We start from the raw sequence: 19,915 nt of genomic DNA on the forward strand, positions 1-19,915 counted from the left end.
AAAGCATAGGACCAGATGGGTTGACTGCTGAATTTTACCAGACATTTAAAGAACTAACTCCAATTCTTCTCAAGCTATTCAAAACTATTGAAAGGGAAAGAATCCTCTCAAATTCTTTCTATGAAGCCAGCATTGCCTTAATTCCTAAATCTTAAAAAGATGCAACAGAGAAAGAGAACTACAGGCCAATTTCCCTGATGAACATAATGTGATTTATCACGTTAACAAAATGAAGAACAAGAACCATATGATTATTTAAATAGATGCAGATAAAGCATTTGATAAACTACAACAACTTTTCGTGATAAAAACTCTAATCAAATTGGATATAGAGAGAACAGTCTTCAACACAATCAAGGCAATTTCTGACAAACCTACAGTCAGCAATACCTTGGAATAAGTTTAACCAAGAATGTCAAATATCTCTATGATGAAAATTATAAAACATTAAAGAAAGAAATAGAAGAAGATACAAGAAGAATCAATATTATCAAAATGTCCATTCTTCCAAAAGCAATTTACAGATTCAATGTGATACCACTCAAAATACCAAGGACAGTCTTCTCAGATATAGGAAAATGACACTGAAATCCATATGGAAGCATAGGAGACCCTGAATAGCTAAAGCAATCTTATATAACAAAAAATGACATACTACAGGGCAGTTATAATCAAGGCAGCCTGGTACTGGTACAAAAACAGATGGATAGACCTCTGGAACAGAATAGAAACACCAGAAATCAATCCAAGCATCTACAACCAACTTATATTTGACAAAGAAGCCAAAACCAATCCCTGGAGCAAGGACAGTCTCTTCAACAAATGGTGCTGGGAAAACTGGATTTCCACAGGCAGAAGTATGAAGCAAGATCCCTACCCTACACCTTACATAAAATCCACTCAAAATGAATTAAAGATCAAAATATATGACCTGATATGATCAAATTATTAGATGCCCTCAAGTTATTAGGAAACCCTGCAAGACATTGGCACAGGCAAAGAGTTCTTTAAAAGACCCCAGATGCACAAGCAATCACAGCCAAAATTCATAAATGGGATTACATCAAATGGAGAAGCTTCTGTGCTGCAAAAGAAACACTCAGAAAATTGAAGAGGCAACCAACAGAACGGGAGAAATTATTTGCTATGTATGCAACTGATAAAAATTAATAACCAGAATATACAAAGAGATTGAGTAATTCAACAACAGCAAAAAGAAAAACCCAGTTAAGAAATAGATAAATTACTTAAACAGACATTTTTCTTTTCTTTTCTTTTTTTTTTTTTTTGACAGGCAGAGTGGACAGTGAGAGAGAGAGAGACAGAGAGAAAGGTCTTCCTTTGCCATTGGTTCACCCTCCAATGGCCACCGCGGCTGGCAGGAGCCAGGTGCTTCTCCTGGTCTCCCATGGGGTACAGGGCCCAAGTACTTGGGCCATCCTCCACTGCACTCCCTGGCCACAGCAGAGAGCTGGCCTGGAAGAGGGGCAACCGGGACAGACTCCGGCACCCCGACTGGGACTAGAACCCGGTGTGCCAGCGCCGCTAGGCGGAGGATTAGCCTAGTGAGCCATGGCTCCAGCCTAAACATTTTTCAAAAGAGGAAATCCAAATGGCCAACAGACACATGAAAAAATGCTCAGGATCACTAGCCATCAGTGAAATGCAAATCAAAATCACAATGAGGTTTCTCCTCATCCCAGTTAGAATAGAATGGCTTTCAAATTAAAACAACAAACAAAAAATACTGGTAAGGATGTGGGGAAAAGGTACCCTAATCCACTGTGGGAATGTAAACTTATAAAGCCACTATGGAAAACAGTATGGAGACACCGCAGAAACCTGAATGTAGAACTACCATATGACCCATCTATCCCACTCCTGGGAATTTACCCAAGGGAAATGAAATCAGCATATGAGAGTTATATGCACCCCATCTTTATTGCAGCTCAATTCACAATAGCTAAGACATGGAATCAACCCAAATGCCCTTCAACGGAAGACTGTATAAAGAAATTATGGGATATGTACACCATGGAATACTACATAGTGGTAAACAAAAAAAGTTTCATTTGCTACAAATGGATGAAACAGGGAAACATGCTTAGTGAAATAAGCCAGTCCCAAAGGTGCAAATACCGTATGTTCTCCCTGACCTGTGATAGCTAATAGAACACCTAAAAGGCAATCTGTAGCAGTCCACAGTTGACAATTTTAGAACAGCCCTTGTCTTGACTATTGAGGAACAGTTTTTTTTTTTTTTTTCATACTGGTTGTTGAACTCCTTCTTAACATAATTAAACACATGTGTAAAAAGCCAATTGAAAATAGATCTCATTTAAAAATATGAATGGGAATAAGAGAGGGAGGAGGAAGATGAGTGGGTGGGCAGGCACAGTGGGAAGAATAACTACTTTCCTAAAGTTGTAATTACAAAGTGTACAAAGTTTATAACTGTAAACTTGTATAGTCCTGCATACATTCCTATGGACTTACTTATAAGCATACAGTTTAAAAATTTGCCATTGGACCCCAGATCTCCTTAAGCTGGGTGGTAAAAATACCTCTTAAGTTTCAAAGTGATCATATGGATAAGATTAAGTCTGGTAATAATAATAGAATTCAAAAGGAGTAATGCTCCAACGTGGGAAACAGTCCACACAGCAGACTCACAGAATGACAATCACTTTAAGTAGCACTCTGACCTCAAAATCAGCCCTTAAGGCATTATTGTCTGCCTGAAAAGCCCCAAGAGTATTTAAGGCATAGAAAGCCAAGACACTGGCAAAAAATGTCCTACATGAAGGACTTCAGTGGGTGAGACCCCAATGGAAAGAAGTGATCATCAAAGGAAGTCCTTTTCTCTGAAGGGAGGAGAGAACTCCCAGTTTGCTTATGGCCTTGTCTAAAAACTGATGGAGATTGTGGATTCAAAAGGCTTCCATAGCCTAGGCAGTTCATGTCAAGAGCTTTGGGTGATAACTGATGTCATACAAAAGAGTGTTAATTGTTAAATTTACAGCAGGAGTCACTATGTACTAACTTCCCATGAAGGAAGAGTTATATTATAATCATGTTTAAGTGCTTGCATCCTTAAAGAGTTGTATTAATATTCATGTTTAGGTGCTTGCAAAAGATGTATCATTCTTGGATGCTTCTTTAAAGTCAATTAAGTTTCTAAAAAAAAAAAAGAACTGAAATTAACTTCAATATGCAATGACTTTGAACAGCCCTTGTCTTGACTGTTGAGTAACAGATTTTTTTTTTTTTTGTGCAAATTATTGAACCCTTTACTTAGTATAGAGTTAGTCTTCTGTGTATAAAGTTAATAAAAATGGATCTTAGTGGAGAATAGGACTGGAAATGGGAGAGGAGGAGGAGTACGGGTGGGAGTATGGGTGGGAGGACAGGTATGGTAGGAAGAATCACTATATTCCTAAAGTCATACTTATAAATGCATGAATTTTGTATTCCTTAAATAAAAGGTTTCTTTGGGGAAAAATTTTTTTAAAATGAAGCATAACAATGTGGGATTTCTACTATAAATTATATTTCAAAATATATACCTTAGACCTGTCAGTCAAAATAAATAAATAAATAAATAAATAAAATGCACTAGATTCTCCAATTATTGAATATGATAGGTCTAAGATAAGGTGTCTTGCATCACTTTCTAAATTTTCTCTTATGGATTCAACCCTAATGGCCTACTGTGGTAACTGGTTTAATGACATACATTTTATTAGCACTTCCCATTCTCTGTATCACTTTTGTGTGCCACTACATGTGTCCCTACATCTCTCAGGGAAATTACTCATTTTTATCTGGTGTCTGTCTTAAAGTGGCACAACAGAGGATTCATGGCCATGGAGAAGCTGAGGCTGTGAAGCTGGACAGAGAGCAATGAGGCTGAGACATTTTTGCAGGTTTATGAAATAAGAGCTTAGGACCCAAGCTACCAGTCAGTACCTGACATACCTAGTTCTGGAAGAGAGACAACCATAGGAAAGCTACCAACACTTTTACCTGTTCTTCGTTCTAAGGTTTCTACCAACTGCTAAGCAGCACAGGTCAAGAGGGAGAGAGGCTGTGCTTCCAGGAGGTATTAACAGGGAAGAAATCTACCAGGGTGCTCACTATTCTGAGGACATAAAACTGGCATTTAGAGCCAGGCAAAGTGGAGAGACTCAGGTCAAACACTAGAATTCATTTGTGAGTCTTGAGGAACACAAACTAAGAGACGGTGTAAACCAGATAATGAACAAAGGAATAATGAAACTCAGCTCCACGCATCTTTGCATTAAGGTGATCTCCTCTTATTGATACCTCCAAGGAGCTGATGAATATTGTCTCTTGTGGAAAAAATATCAAGTAGAGTGTGCCATTTAAAGCACAATTCCAACAAAATAAAATCTAAAATTCTGCTGTCCAATATAATAGCCACAAGCATCATGTAAGTATTTACATTAACTTTATTAAAAACAAATAATATTAAAAATTATTTCCTCAGTTACACTAGGTTTATTTGAAGTATCAAAAACTATACATGACTAGTAGCTACCATATTATACAGTATGCATATACAGTATTTCCATCTTCATAATAAGTTTGAACAGTACTGATTTAGTACATTTATATTTTAAAACATGTGTATCTCATTTATGCAATTTTATAAAATGTACCAATATAAAGAAGCAATATAAATAATAAAATATAATATAATGTAATATAATAAAAATATGTAGTGATCCAGATATTGGAGTTGTGACATAGAAACTTTAACATTTTTTTTAATGTACTTCAGACATAGAGAGCAAGATGGGAGAAGTTTCAGAGAATCAAAATTTATACAATATAATTAAATGAGAAGTCTAGAATGCAATGCCAAGCAAAGAATGGAAACTATGGGTACCACAACAGCTAGGATACATGTAAAGACAGATATAGTTACTTGGAAGATAGATCAAAAAGAATAACTAGGGGAAGGCAGAAAGAAAAAATGTATGGATAAACACAAAAAAGAATAAAAGACTTAGGCCATGGTAAAGTCAGAGAAAAAACTCATAATTAAAGTTCCAAAAGGGAAAAGCAGATATGGTTACATGAAGGCAATATATGAATAGCTAGGAAATTTCTAAAATCAGCAAGAAAAGAAAAAATAGTAACAAATAGATGAAGTCACAGATTCATTAAAAAATAACTACGAAACTAAAGCAATTTCAATAAAAACAAAAATTTACTTAAATACATCACAGTAAAACTTTTGGAAATGCATTGTAAATGCATTCCCACAATGGACAAAGTAACTCCAAAGAGCCACAGTAAAACTGACACTAAATTTATCAATACGAACAGGTGAACAAAGACAGTGAAATGGCATCTTTAAAGTGATGAGAGGAAATAAATGCCAACAAAGAATCCTATTTTCATGGAAAGTGTTCTTCACTTTTCAAGCAAAAGTACGTATCAGACAAAAACAAACTTACAGAAATTATTGATGGAACACTTGCCTAAAGACAAACTAAAAGGCATTCTTTCAGTTGACAGATTACAATTCTCTAGGAACCATGGCAATGTAGGAAACAATTAGGAGCTACATTATGGTTAATCGAACTGAATACTGAATATATAAACATCCTACTAGGGGTCATCACTGTGCATAGTAGGTTAAGCCTCCACCTGTGGTGCCAGCATCCCTTATGGGCACCAGTGCATATCCCAGCTGCTCCTCTTCTGATCCAGCTGTCTCCTATTGGTCTGGATTGGAAGATGGTCCAAGTGCTTGGGCCTCTGCACCCACAAGGGAGACTCAGAAGAAGCTCCTGGCTTCTGACTTCAGATTGTCCCAGTTTCGGCCACTGCAGCCATTTAAGGAGTGAACCAGTGGATGGAAGACCTCTCTCTGTGTCTCTCCTTCTCTCTTTCTGTATCTCTGCCTCTCAATCTTTTTATAAAAAAATAGTACCAATACTAGTAAAATCCTAATAACTAATGGACTTTAAAATGAATGTGTAATTGAAGTTAAGAATAATAATTATCTATGAAGAAGAAAATAATAATTTATGTTAAACTCTAATAAAACAATGTGTATTACAATTTCTGTGGTAATCAATGAAAGAATAGGATATTTAAAATGTATTAGATTCTTCAAATAAATTTGAAATACTTAGAGATAAAGTATGACAAATATGTACATGCTCTAGATGAGAAAATCACAAAACTACATCCTTGATGAAAAAGACCAAAGATGACCTAATTTCCACTTGCTATAAATAAGAAACTTCAGTATTTTTAAGATGTCAGTTCTTTCTAATTTGATCTATAGACTCAACACTTTAACAATCAAAATTCTAGCAAATTATGTTGGGAAAATTGACAAACTGAATCTGGAGTTATATGGGAAGGCGAAAGATTCAAAATAACCAACACAAGACTAAACAAGAACAAAGGCAGAGGACAGACATTATTCAACTTCAAGATGTACTGTTAAGCTATGTATTCAAGAGAGTATGATATTGGTGAAAGAATAGACCAATGTACTTAGGATACAGAATAAACAGTCATACAAATGCATAAATGTAGTCAACAGATCTTTGATGAAAGAGTAAGGATGATTCAATACAGAAATGATAGTCCTTTCAATAAATAGCGAGAGAGACCAGCCTTATACTTCTCAAAAAGTTTAATTGAAAATGGACCATTGACCTAATCTAAACTGTATAAGTATGAATCTTAGAAAATAACATAGGGGCCAGTGTTGTGACATAGTGGGTAAAGCTGACAACTGAGACACTGGTATCCCATATGGGCACCAGTTCATGTCTTGGCTGCTCAACTTCCAATCCAGTTCCTGCTGAAGGCCTGGAAAGAGCAGTGGAAGATGGCCCCTGTTTCTGATCTTCTGCCACCCATGTGGAAGAACTGTAAAAAGATCCTGGCATCTGGCTTTAGCCTGGCACAGCTGGGGCTGTTGCAGCCATCTAGGGAGTGAAACAGTAGATGGAAGATCTCTCTCTCTCTCTCTCTCTCTCTCTTTCTCTTTCTCTCTCTCTCTCTTCCCCATCTCTGTAAGTGACTTCCAAATAAATAAAAATCTTTAGAAAGAAAAAGTAAGATGACATAGGAAGAAATATAGGAGGAAATATAAGGAGGAAATATAGGTAACCTTATATTTGGTGCTGACTTTTTAGATGCAACACAAAAAGCACATTCCATTGAAGAAGAAAATGAGAAACTGGACATCATTAAAATTAAAACTTCTGCCCTGTGGAAGATATTTTTTAACACATTTTTAACACATTGAAAAGACAAGTCACATGTTGTGAGAAAACTTTACTAAAATATATCTGATACTTTTGTCAATCCAATATACATACACACCCATAAACACACAATTCTTTAAATTCAACAGCAGAGAAATAAATTGCTCAATTAAAAATTGGCAAAAGATTGCATAGATCCTCCTTCATCAAAGAAGATACACATCTGACAAACAAGCATGTGAAAAGATGCCCAAGATACAATTAAAGTGATAATGAGATATCACCACACATCTATTAGAAAGGAAGGTTAAATGCAAAATAGAGAGTACCGAATGCTGGGTGGGATGTGGGACAACTGGAAATCTCATTCATTCCTGGTTGACAGCCATAATGGTATAGACACTTTGGAGGACCGTTTGGCAGTTTCTTTAAAAACTAAGCATAATGTTACTATTCAATCCAGCAATCATGCTGAGAGTGAGAGAGGGATAAATATGTTGAGAAAAGGGCATTTTTAGGATCGTGAAAGTATTCTTAGGATGTTGTAGTCATATATTTGTTAAACCTATAGAGTATGACATAAACGTGAGCCCTAATGTAAACTATGGACTGTAGTTAATAATTTTTAAAAGTCAATATTTTGAGTGTTCATGTTCTGGTTTCCAGAGAAGGGACTGTTCCACAAATGGACACATTAGTAACTTCAATAAACATAAAGTAGAGTTGCTACTTCGTCACATTGGAATTCTGTTTGCACTAAACCAACTGGCAAAGAATGGAATTATTGTATTCTCAAGGGAATAACCAACATCATTATGAAGAGCAATGTGTTTGACTTCCAGATGATCCATTGGAGCATCTCACATGCCAGGTTTTAACAGTTAATTGGCAATGACAGCAAAAATTGGTAGATAGGACTATGATATTCAAAAACTCGGACTCCTCAGGGACAAGAGTGTTGATCATCCCCCTTTGTCTGAGTTAGCAGAGGGCAATTCACAAGGAAGGCTGGAGCAGGGAAATGATTCATAATCAGTCATGGGCTTTGGAACAACTGCAACTCTGCAGGCTAAAGTTTGTCCCAAATCCTGTTCTGGAAATCTTGCCAGTAAATAATGAACATTCACAGTCCTTAACCAACTGTGGCCAGACAGAGTGAACCTAAGGTGAGCATGTGTGTGGTGTGAAGTGTGGACCATCACCTGTGGTACTGGTGTTTTATTTCCTTTCTTCTCCCCATGCGGGGTTGGCTGCTCATCAGGTAAGCCTGCCCCTTTTCATAAGATTGCTCAGCTGCTGCCTAACCTGGAGATGCCCCTCCTTCAGAGGAAATCCTTTGCTAATTCCACTGATGCAGCTGTGTCACCTCTAGGCCTCCATGTGGATGACATTTGTTCTGTAATTCACATTACAGAGTGCCTATGGGATCAGGTCAAACCTGGACCTCTCAAAAACAAATCATCTTCCATTTTCTTCACCTGTCATATCCTACATGTTTTTCACTGTCAACTTTTGCTTGATAGACATCCCCCCAATAAATCATGCACAAATCAATCCAGATCTTGGGAAGAACCTTGCTTGTCGTGAACCCAACCTAAGCCATGTAGTGAGAGAGATCAGAATGTTTGTCTTGGTAAAGAGGAGAGAGGAGTGAAGAGCAGGATGGTGTGAAGCTTATGAGATGCTTCTAATTCTCTGTGTCCTGATCAGGTTGGTGCTTATATGGGTGTGTTTATTTGTGAATACCTGGGCATCATAGTTAGGATTAGCACATACTTCCATAAAGGCTCATATATTAATAAAAACATCTGGAAGTGGGCCTACTCTTTTACCATAAAATTCTGTTTTTAATAATTCATCTAAAGGAAATATTTGGATGAGTAAATAACATCATCTATATATAATAAATGATATACTATTTTAAAACATGTTTAATAATATTTATTAATTATACTTAAGAATGAATTATCTGTATTAATAGAGTACATTTAACAAATTATGTTTAATATGAGATAATTCATTCTGTCACACATAAAGAACAACTCATATTTTAGATTGCAGTACTTAGAATCTGGGTACATGGAAAGGGAGAAGGAAAGAATTATGTTTTAAATATTCACAGATAGTGGGACCAGAGGAAGATGAACTTGCCTGGGATGCTACCTGATGGAATTTGAAGGCTAGGAGTGGTGGAATCTACAGCAATGTGAAGTTGCGTTGTGAATGATTCTTTAGAATGTTTTTAAAGATAATTAATTTCCTTCAAGTATGTGGCTTCAAAGAATTTTCTGCAAGATTTTATTGTCAGAATCATCTCTCTCCAAGATAATGTCAGCTGGAGAACATGATATGTGTGTACACAGACTCATTAGTCGGTGTTGTGTGTGCCAGACTACATGGAGCAAAGTGAAAGCATGGTGATAAAAGTAAGTCCTGAGTTCTGGCCGGCGCCGTGGCTCAGTAGACTAATCCTCCACCTTGCGGCGCCGGCATACCAGGTTCTAGTCCCGGTCGGGGCTCCGGATTCTGTCCCGGTTGCCCCTCTTCCAGGCCAGCTCTCTGCTGTGCCAAGGGAGTGCAGTGGAGGATGGCCCAAGTGCTTGTGCCCTGCACCCCATGGGAGACCAGGATAAGTACCTGGCTCCTGCCATAAGATCAGCACAGTGCGCCGGCTGCAGTGCACTGGCCATGGTGGCCATTTGGAGGGTGAACCAACGGCAAAATCTTTCTGTCTGTCTCTCTCTCACTGTCCACTCTGCCTGTCAAAAAAAAAAAAAAAGTAAGTACTGAGTTCTTTTCCTGATTCTGCCTCTGAGTAACTGTGTGACCTTGGGCAAGCCTACATTTCTGAGCTACCTTCCCAAGTATGTAAGATGGAGATTTCTGAAGCTTCTTCTAGTGCTGAACCTGCTTTAAACTTGTATATACTAAGTTTTGGAATCAGAGGCCCTTTTAGAATTCAACAAAAATGTTATTTAAAATCATATCAAAATATACAAAACAATCTAAGGTTATATTATCTCCTAATTATTATTATTGTATCTATGTATCTCTTATGATCATTTTAGTGTTTTTTAAAAAAAATATTTATGTATTTATTTGAAAGTCAGAGTTACAGAGTGAGAGGCAGAGACAAAAAAGAGATCTTTCTACCTGCTGATTCACTCTCCAGATAGACGCAATGGCCAAGGCTGAGCCAGGCCAAAACCAGCAGTCAGAAGCTTTGTCCAGATCTTCCACAGGGGTAGCAGGAGACTCAAGCACTTGGGTCATCCTCTACCGCTTTACAAGATGCATTAGCAGGGAGCTGGATTGGAAGTGGAGCAGCTGGGACACAAACCAGCACCCATAAGAGATGCTGGCATCACAGGCAGTGGCTTTACCCACTACACCACAATTCTGGCTCCCTTAAAATAATTTTGGAAGATGTCTCCAACAGAAGCTATGTAGAGTAAGGTACGTTATAGGCTTGTACTACAATTACTATTAGTACTTGTAGCACCACGAAGTGAAAGCCCTTCCTTGACATGTACAAGTATTATGGACTCACCTGGTTTCATAAATGGCATAAAGTTTTCCATGTTCTTTGACGGCATTCCTAAAAAAAGATACAAAGAATAAAAAATATAAGCTTCAAATTTATTGCTAAGGTCTGACGTTCCTGTAATCATCATGTTCTCAAATGGTGTCTACATAGTGAAATGCCTCCACCAACCAACTCTAACAGTAGCTATAAGGGTTATTCAATCACTGTTTAAATTTTTGGAGAGAAGATAGAAAATAAACAATAAAAATATAAATTCAGATAGTTGTATATTCAATGACAAACAACAGAAGAAAGTAATAATATAGAAAATTACTTGAGACAAATCATATTAAGTAGGTTGGCAAAAAAAATTCTTTTTGGAGAGAATACATTTTTTATTGAACTTTGAGCCATGGAAGACATTAACCATCAGATTTGTAAGAAAACAGAAGCTATACAAAGTCCAAAGTTGCTAATGAGAAAAAAAAGCAAGCTATAATTTGGAAAAGGAGGTCATCCTCTTCATCTTCTTCATCATCATACCATAGCAACAATAAAATAATTAAGCAGTGATGACTAAGGTATTGTCTTTTCCATAGTTAATCTCATTTAAGATAAGAAAATAATGCAGAGAAAACAATGGAAAAAATTCCATAACTGAAGGCAGTAAAACCATAATTGAAAGTGAAAATATATGTGTTACTGATGTGAAAGGACACAACCTGAGGCTGGCCACTAGCCTTCCTTTTGTACCAGTCACCAGCCAGAGTAGCTGCAACCTCAGCAGAACATGAGCTCACAAACAGCATTACTGAATATCTAAGAAGTACATCCAGAATTAAAAAGAAAATATTAGACATTTCCCATATGAAGCAAAGTTATTGAAAAAGATGAAACAAGAAATGAAATAAGCAAAATAAATATAGCAAAGAGGGAATAGAACGTTAGTAGCATGGAAAATGAACAAAGTAAAAAGGAACCTGAAGACAAAATTTTTTGATTAACAATAATTATACATATTTATGGTATATAGTATGACATTTGAATATATTTATACATTGTATACTTATCAAAATAAGGGAATTAATGTTCCTTCTCTTTGTCATAACTTCATGATTGGTATCTGTCTGTCTTGCAAGCCAAAAATTTAATCTCAGAATTTTATGGACACTGGCAGAAGATCTGAGACTCCAGGATCAAAGAAAGCACTCTTTGCTACTCTTGGTAAGAGCCATAGCCAGAGTTTTAGTACAACTTCACACATGATAAAAAGAGCTCTAGAAGAACCTGAACATTCATTGGTTGCAATTCAAATGAGGATCTCTGAGTTCATGAATTCTGAATCCTTTGTATCAGATAGTAAGCGTGCTCGTCCTTTGCTCCATGAAGAGAAGCTACCTTGTTTTCTGAGATTACAAACAAGTCAAGTCAACCTTTGCTTTTGACTGACACTATTTCTATTTCTCAAGACTGCTGCTATCATTGGAAGATAGTCCACAGCAGAAAGAATCAGTGCCTAAGATCCCAAAATGTGCAGAAACATGACTAATCCCAGGAACAGTTGCCCTACACATGCCTGGCAAGTCCACAAGATAGAGACAGAGAGACAGAGAGAGAGAGAGACATGTGGCAAAGTGGGTTAGGGCCCCAGCATGCAGCACCAGCATCCCATATGGGCGCTGGTTCAAGTCCTGGCTGCTCTACTTCCTATCCAGTTCCCTACTAACGTGCCTGGGAAAGCAATGGGAGATAGCCCAGGTCCTTGGGCCCTTGCGCCTACATGGGAGACCCAGAGGAAGCTCTTGGCTCCTGACTTCTGGCTTCTAGCTTTGGATCAGCTCTTCTCCAGCTGTTGTGGCCATTTGGGGAGTAGAACAGTGGAGAGAAGAGCTCTCTCTCTCACTCTCTCTCCCTTTCTCTCTCTGTAACTCTTTCAAATAAATAAAATAAATCTTTAAGAGAGGGAGAGAGAGAGAGAGAGAGAGAGAGAGAGAGAGTCCATCTGCTGGTTCACTCACCAAATGGCCACAATGGCTGGGACTGAGGCAGACCAGGCTTAAGATGGAAGCCTGGAATTCATTCTGGGTCTCCCACATGGGTAGCAGGGCCCAAGTACCTGTTGTCTTCCCAGGAAGTGGAGCAGCCATGACTTGAACTGGCACACAGAAGTGATGCTAGCATGACAGGCAGTGGCTCAACTCAGTGTACTACTGCACAGCCCCTCCATGTTTTTCTATTACTGTACTAAGTATCAATTATTCATTGATTTATATAACTATATATTAACAATTTTAAAACTACTTAAGACTTTTTAAAAATGTTTTTTAAAAAATCAAATTGTTTTAAAAATAAATTACAGACTAATAATACAACATGAAAGATTATCAACTTGCCTTTAAAATGATAACCTGTTATATTTTATCTCATATAAAAACATTTAATATTACATACCTTTATATATCCATGTACTAGTACAACCTAACTATTGAATAAATTAACATTTTTCAAATCTGATAATAGTTATAAAATATATAATTGTGCTAGTAAAACATGCTAAAATGAATAACTAATTTTTAAATGACATAAAAATAAGTGAGTAATCTGGAAGAACATATTGAAGCAGCCTCATAAGCAGGAACAAAGGATAAGGAAACAACAGCACAGAGGAATACATAGAAAAGTAGGACTTATATGTACAGTGGCAAGATCTGGATAATAAAAAGTGTCTGAAGTACAGTGAATAAATTGTGATCCTTATTGATCACATAATTGACCACAACTGTAATGAGAATAAGCTCCTAGAATTAAATTAGAAATATTGTGGATTCAATGGGCTTGCATAATATGTAAAAAATAAGACAAATACACCAAAAACAAATGAAGTTAAAGGGACCTATAAAGACAGCTGTGTTCTACTTGAATTGGTACAATTTTTGCTCTTGGACTTCCAAAAATTCACTGTGGGTATTGTAGTCCACAGAGCAGTCACTAAGTGATCTATACGAAGAAGTATATTTAAAATTAGAATATCAATTAAAATAGAATACAAAAAACGTTCCAGGGGCAGGCCTTGTGGAGTAGTGTGTTACACTACCTCTTATAAAACAGGCATCCTATATCAAAGTGCAAATTCTAGTCCTGGCAGCTCCACTTGTGATACATCTCCCTCTAATGCTCCTGAGGAGGCAGCAGAAGATGGTCCAAGTGCTGGGACCCCTACCACCCATGTGGGAGACCAGAATGATATTTCTGGCTCCTGGCTTTGACATGGCCCAGACCTGGCTGATACAGCCATTTGAGGAGTAAACCAGCATATAGAAGCGCTCTCTCTCTCTCTCTCTCTCTCTATATATATATATATATATATACATTTATTGCTATCTCTATGTCTCCTCTCTTTCAAATGCATAAATAAATCTTTAAAAAATTCTCATAATCCTATAGGAGGCTAGAAAGGAGAAATGGAATAACAGTGGTAGACAAAAAGAAAAATACAACAAAATAATAGAGCTATATTCAACATTTCAATATTTACATTAAGTGTAAATGGTCAAATGACACCAATTTTAAAAATAGTTCATTAGAGTAGAACAATAGTAAAACAACTCCCCACTATAACATGCCTATAAGAAGTTCACTTTAAAGACATAAGTTTAAAATGAAAGGATGTAACATGACACACACAAACAGCAATCGAATGCAACTGAAGTGGTTTTATTAATATCAGATAAAGTAAATTTTGGAGCAAAGGAAGTTTCTAATAATAAAAAGGAACATGACATAATGATAAAACAGTCTGTTCATCAAGAAGAAAGAATCATTGTAAGTATGTATACACTTAACAACTGAACTCCAAAATTCATGAAGCAAAAATGAAGAATACATCTGCAATGAATTGTGATGGAGGCTTTAAGACTCCTTTTGTGATGATAAAATGAATAGACAATCAGTAAAGATGTAGAACTCAACATCACCTTCACCAACTGGATCTAAGTGAAATTTATAAAACACTTCACTCAAAACAGGCAGAAAACACATTCTTTTCATATTCTCAATAATATGACAGTTTAGCAAATTCCAAATGACATTCTCTGAACATGTTAGACTTACATTAAAAATCAATATCAGAAAAACAGAACAACTACAGATATAGGCACTAAAATATTTATAAGTATTCAAAGAATTGATGATAAAATATTTGTGTAAATTAGAAATATTTAAACTGAATGTAAAAGAACACAGGAAACATGAAGATACATTTCAATGAACCCGAAGTACAAATGACAAGTGAGCACCTGGAAACATTTTCAACATGATTAGCTATTGAGAGGTACAAATTGAAATTACAAAAATATCATGGCACATCTAACAGAATATATCAGAATAATTAAAATAATTAACTTAGAACATAAAATACTGGAAAAGATGCTGAGAAACTTGATCATTTTTGCATTGCTGATCCAAGTGTGATAGAATATGGGTGGGAGGGTGGGCACACTGAAGAATTACTGAGATTCTAAAGCTATAACTCTGAAATGCATGAAGGGCATAACTGCAAAGCAGTATAATCCTACATACTCTCCTATGGACTCACGTCTAAGTGTACAGCTAAGCAAATTGCCATAGGACCCCAAATCCCTTAAGCTGGCTGATAAAAACAGCAGCTTAAGTGTTCTAAAGACAAAATAGATAGGATTAAGTGGTAAAGTGACTATATAAGTAGGACTAAGTGTACGGAAACAATAATAGACAGAATTAAAAAAGGAGAGAAGGCTCCAACATGGGAAGCTGTCCACACAGCAGACTAACAGAATGACAATCACTTTAAGTAGCACTCTGATCTCAGAATCACCCCTTAAGGCACTCTGGTCTCACAACAAAGCGCAAGGGGAATATATCAGGTATGGAAAACCAAGACACTCCAGCAAAAATCGTCCTACATAAAGGTGAGATACCAGTGGAAATAAGGGGCCACCAAAGAATGGTGTAATTTTCTCTGAATAGAGGAGAGAACTTCCACTTTGCTTATGGCCTTGTTGAGCTAGTTGGATCTAAAAGGCTTCCATAGCCTAGATAGATCATGTCAAGAGCCTTAGATGATTACTGATGTCATACATAAGTGTTAATTGTTAAATAAATAAGAGTCACGAATCACCATGCATGAACTTCCCATACAGGATTTCTATCTACAAAGAGTGGTACCATGCATGAAACTTAATAGTAAAACTTGTTCTCAAGACTCACTTCCTTCTAGTATATTAAAAGGAGGATATTATTATGTCTCATATTATGTCTAAGAGCTCACAAAAAATGCCTCATCCTTGGGTTCTTCTTTAAAGATAATTAAGTTTCTAAAAGGAAAGAAGGGGGAGGAAGGAAGGGAAAAGAGGAAGAGGGAAAAAAAGCGAAATCATCTTCAAGAAGCAATAGCATGGATCAGCCCTTGTATAGACTTGGGCTTTTTTTTCTCCATCTGTTCTTTTTTTTCTTTTTCTTTCTTTTTATTTTTCTTTCTCAGATAAAGCAGGAGAGGGAGCAAGAAGAGGGGAAGAATGGGTGGGGGAAGGATGGGTGGGAGGGTGGGGAGGGTGGAAAGAATTACTATGTATATTATGTTGTATTTAAGGGAAAAATGGCCACTCTAGAAAACAGTTTGGCAGTGTCTAAAAAATTCACGTATGCAACTCCCAAACAACTTCTCAATTGTATGCTAATAGACAATTATGAGTATTCCAAAGAAATGAAGAGTTGTGTTAAAATAAGATTGTATACACAACTGCTTAGGACAGATTTATTAATGGGAACCAAAATGAAATGGCTTATATATCCTTCATTACATGAATGTTTAGGCAAACTTCAGTTAATCTTTGCCATGGAATATTGCTCAGTAATAATAAGTGACAAACAATTGATAAATACAATTTAACGGAACTCTGAAGCATTATGCTAGAAAACTAGTAGCTATATATTAAACTGAGAACTGATTATATTTTTATGTGATATAGAGACACTTTAAACTAGAAATTGGTGGGGCCAGCATTGTGGTGTACTGGGTAAAGCCACCACCTGCAAAGCTGGCATTCCATACAGGTGCTGGTTCAAGTCTTCACTGCTCCACTTCCTGTCCATCGCCCTGCTAATGTGCCTGGGAAAGCAGCAGAGGATGGCCCAAGTGGTTGAACCCCTGCACCCCTGTGGGAGACCCAGAAGAACCTCCTGCCTCTTGTCTCTGGCTTGGCCCAGCTCTGGCCTTTTCAGCCATTTGGGGAGTGAATTGGCAAATGGAAAATGTCTCTCTCTCTCTCCCCCTCCTCTCTAACTCTGCCTTTCAAATAAATAAAATAAATAATTCATAATTAATTAAACAAAATTGGTAAAATATATAAATAAATACAAATATATACAAATATACAGATTTGAGTGTATATATATGTATATATTTGAGTATATGTATATATATGTGAGTTCCTGATTCCTGACTTCAGCCTGGCCCAGCTCTTGCAACTGCAAGTACTTGGGGAGTGAGCCAGCAGACAGGAGAGCTCTGTCTGTCTTTGTCTGTCTCTCTGCCTTTCAGGTAAATAATTATAAAAATTAAAGTTATAGCAAAGATAATATGATAAATATTTCTTAAAAGTTAATTAATGTTATCAAGTGTTCTATAACACAAGCTGTCTAAGGCATTCTAATGCATTATGGTGATAAATGCTATTTTTTTTTCTATTTTCCCCTTAAGTCTCCTGAACTTAAAAATTTCCTGTAGTTCAAATCAAGAATTACTAATGTAAGAATATATCCACAGGGGCTGGTGCTATGGAGTTGTGGTACCTGAGATGCTGGCATCCCTTATGGGCACCAATTCATGTCCTGGTTGCTCCACTTTCAATCCAGCTTCCTGCTAATAGCCTGGGAAAGCAGCAGACAGCAGGAAGAGAGAGAGAGAGAGAGAGAGAGAGAGAGAGAGAGAGAGAGAGAGAAGGAGATGAAGAAGAAAGAGGAGGAGGAGGAGAGGAGGGAGGAAAGAGAAAGAAAGAGAAAGGGAATATCTTCCATCCACTGCTTCACTCCTCAGGTAGCTACAACAGCCAGTGCTGGGCCAAGCTGAATCCAGAAGCCAGGAGCTTCAGGGAAAGCAGCAGAAGATGGCCCAAGTACCTGAGCTCTGCCATCCATGTGGGAGACCTGGATGAAGCTCCTGGCTCCTGGGGTCAGCCTGGTCCAATGCTGGCTGTTGCGGCTGTCTGGGGAGTGAGCCAACAGATGGAAGAAATCCTCTCCCCCCACCCTTTCTCTCTAAGTCTAACCCTGACTTCCAAAATAAATAAATATATCTTAAAAAAAAGAACCTGTCCATAAAAATGATTTGAGGGGTGGCCGGCGCCGCGGCTCACTAGGCTAATCCTCCGCCTGCAGTGCTGGTACTCTGGGTTCTAGTCCCAGTTGGGGCACCGGATTCTGTCCCGGTTGCTCCTCTTCCAGTCCAGCTCTCTGCTGTGGCCCTGGAAGGCAGGGGAGGATGGCCCAAGTGCTTGGTCCCTGCACCTGCATGGGAGACCAGGAGGAAGCACCTGGCTCCTGGCTTTGGATCAGCACAGCGTGCTGGCCATAGTGGCCATTTGGGGGGTGAACCAATGGAAGGAAGACCTTTCTCTCTCTCTCTCTTTCACTGTCTAACTCAGCCTGTCAAAAAAAATGATTTGAGGGGGCCAGCAATGTTGCATAGTATGCTAAGCTCCTGTGGGCAGTGCCAGCATTCCATATGGACACCAGTTTGAGTCCCAGCTGCTCCTGTTCCAACACAGCTCTCTTCTATGGCCTGGGAAAACAGTAGAGGATGGCCTAAGTGCTTGGGCCCCTGCACCCGCATGGGCGACCCAGAAGAAGCTCCTGGCTTCTGGCTTTGGTTTGACCCAGCTCTGGCTGTTACGGCCATTTAGAGATTGAACCACTGGATGGAAGATCTTTGTGTCTGTCTCTCCCTCTCTGTCTGTAATTATGTGTCTCAAATAAATATATAAAATCTTTTTAAGAAATCATTTGAAAAATAAAATTTATTGTGTCTATTGCTTTGAAAAAAATGATCTGAGCTAATTTCCATTCACAAAAAAGTTAATTTCCAATGATATTTATTTTAAAACTTTCTACAATAAAATATTAAAAGCAATATAAATGTCCAGTAATATTGCATTATTAACTGAAATATGGCAAAATACTTTAAAAAAGAATATTAACAGGCATAATATCATGTATTTGAATTATCTTTAATGACAAAATATCTTCGTACTATATTAAATGACATCATAATACAAAACTTATAAGTGGATGCCTAGTAGATAAAATGTAAACAATAGATATTGAAATAATGAATTAAATTTTGTGTTCAAATGAATGTACTACTGTATAATAATGGAATATAAGTTATAAATAAACAAAAAAGTTAACCTATTAAATAAAAATATTTCTTTTAGAAATAAAAACAATCGGAGCTGGTGCTGTGGCGTAGTGGATCAAGTCTCTGCCTTGCTGGCATCCCGTATGAGTGCTGGTTCAAGTCCCAGCAGCTCCATATCCAGATTCTAATTCAGATCCCTGCTAATGGCCTAGGAAAACAGGAGAAGATGGCCCAAGTTCTTGGGCCCATGCACCTACGTGGGAGACTTGGAAGAAGCTCCTGGCTGCTGGCTTTGCATGGGCCCAGTTCCAGCCATTGTGGACATCTAGGGAATGAACCAGAGGATGGAAGACCTCTCTCTTCACCTCTCTCTCTCTGTAACTCTGCCTCTCAAATATATAAAAATAAATCTTTAAAAAAGAAATAAAAAGATTATAATTTTAAACATAAGTTTAACAGTAATCACAAAACAATTAAGAGGTAATATGTTACATAATGATTGCATTTTAAAAATGAGTGTAACCCAAAACAAGTACATTAGTAATCATTCTTCTACTTATTTTTCTTGGACTATGTTGATCTTTATCAATGTCAAGCAATCAACACAGATTAGAAAAAGAAAAAGCTTCAATGAATGGTACAGAACTGCTCCTCAATAATGTAGTTTCTGATTCTTTGACCAGCCTCATTTTATATTTTCTCCCAAGACCCTGGAGCTTTCTTGATTTTGTCAGT

General features: G+C 37.4%; 1 protein-coding gene across 1 annotated transcript in view; it reads right to left on the bottom strand.

Moving 5' to 3' along the window:
• The window catches only part of GABRB3 (gamma-aminobutyric acid type A receptor subunit beta3), a 416,113-nt gene that overhangs the window by 273,423 nt on the left and 122,775 nt on the right, over positions 1–19,915 (bottom strand). Inside the window, exon 2 of the mRNA XM_070053326.1 lies at positions 10,813–10,860. Within this exon, the coding sequence (XP_069909427.1) occupies positions 10,813–10,860 (48 nt within the window). The remainder of the gene's footprint in view (positions 1–10,812; positions 10,861–19,915) is intronic.

The sequence above is a fragment of the Oryctolagus cuniculus genome, chromosome 12 (assembly GCF_964237555.1).
Source record: "Oryctolagus cuniculus chromosome 12, mOryCun1.1, whole genome shotgun sequence".
NCBI lineage: Eukaryota > Metazoa > Chordata > Mammalia > Lagomorpha > Leporidae > Oryctolagus > Oryctolagus cuniculus.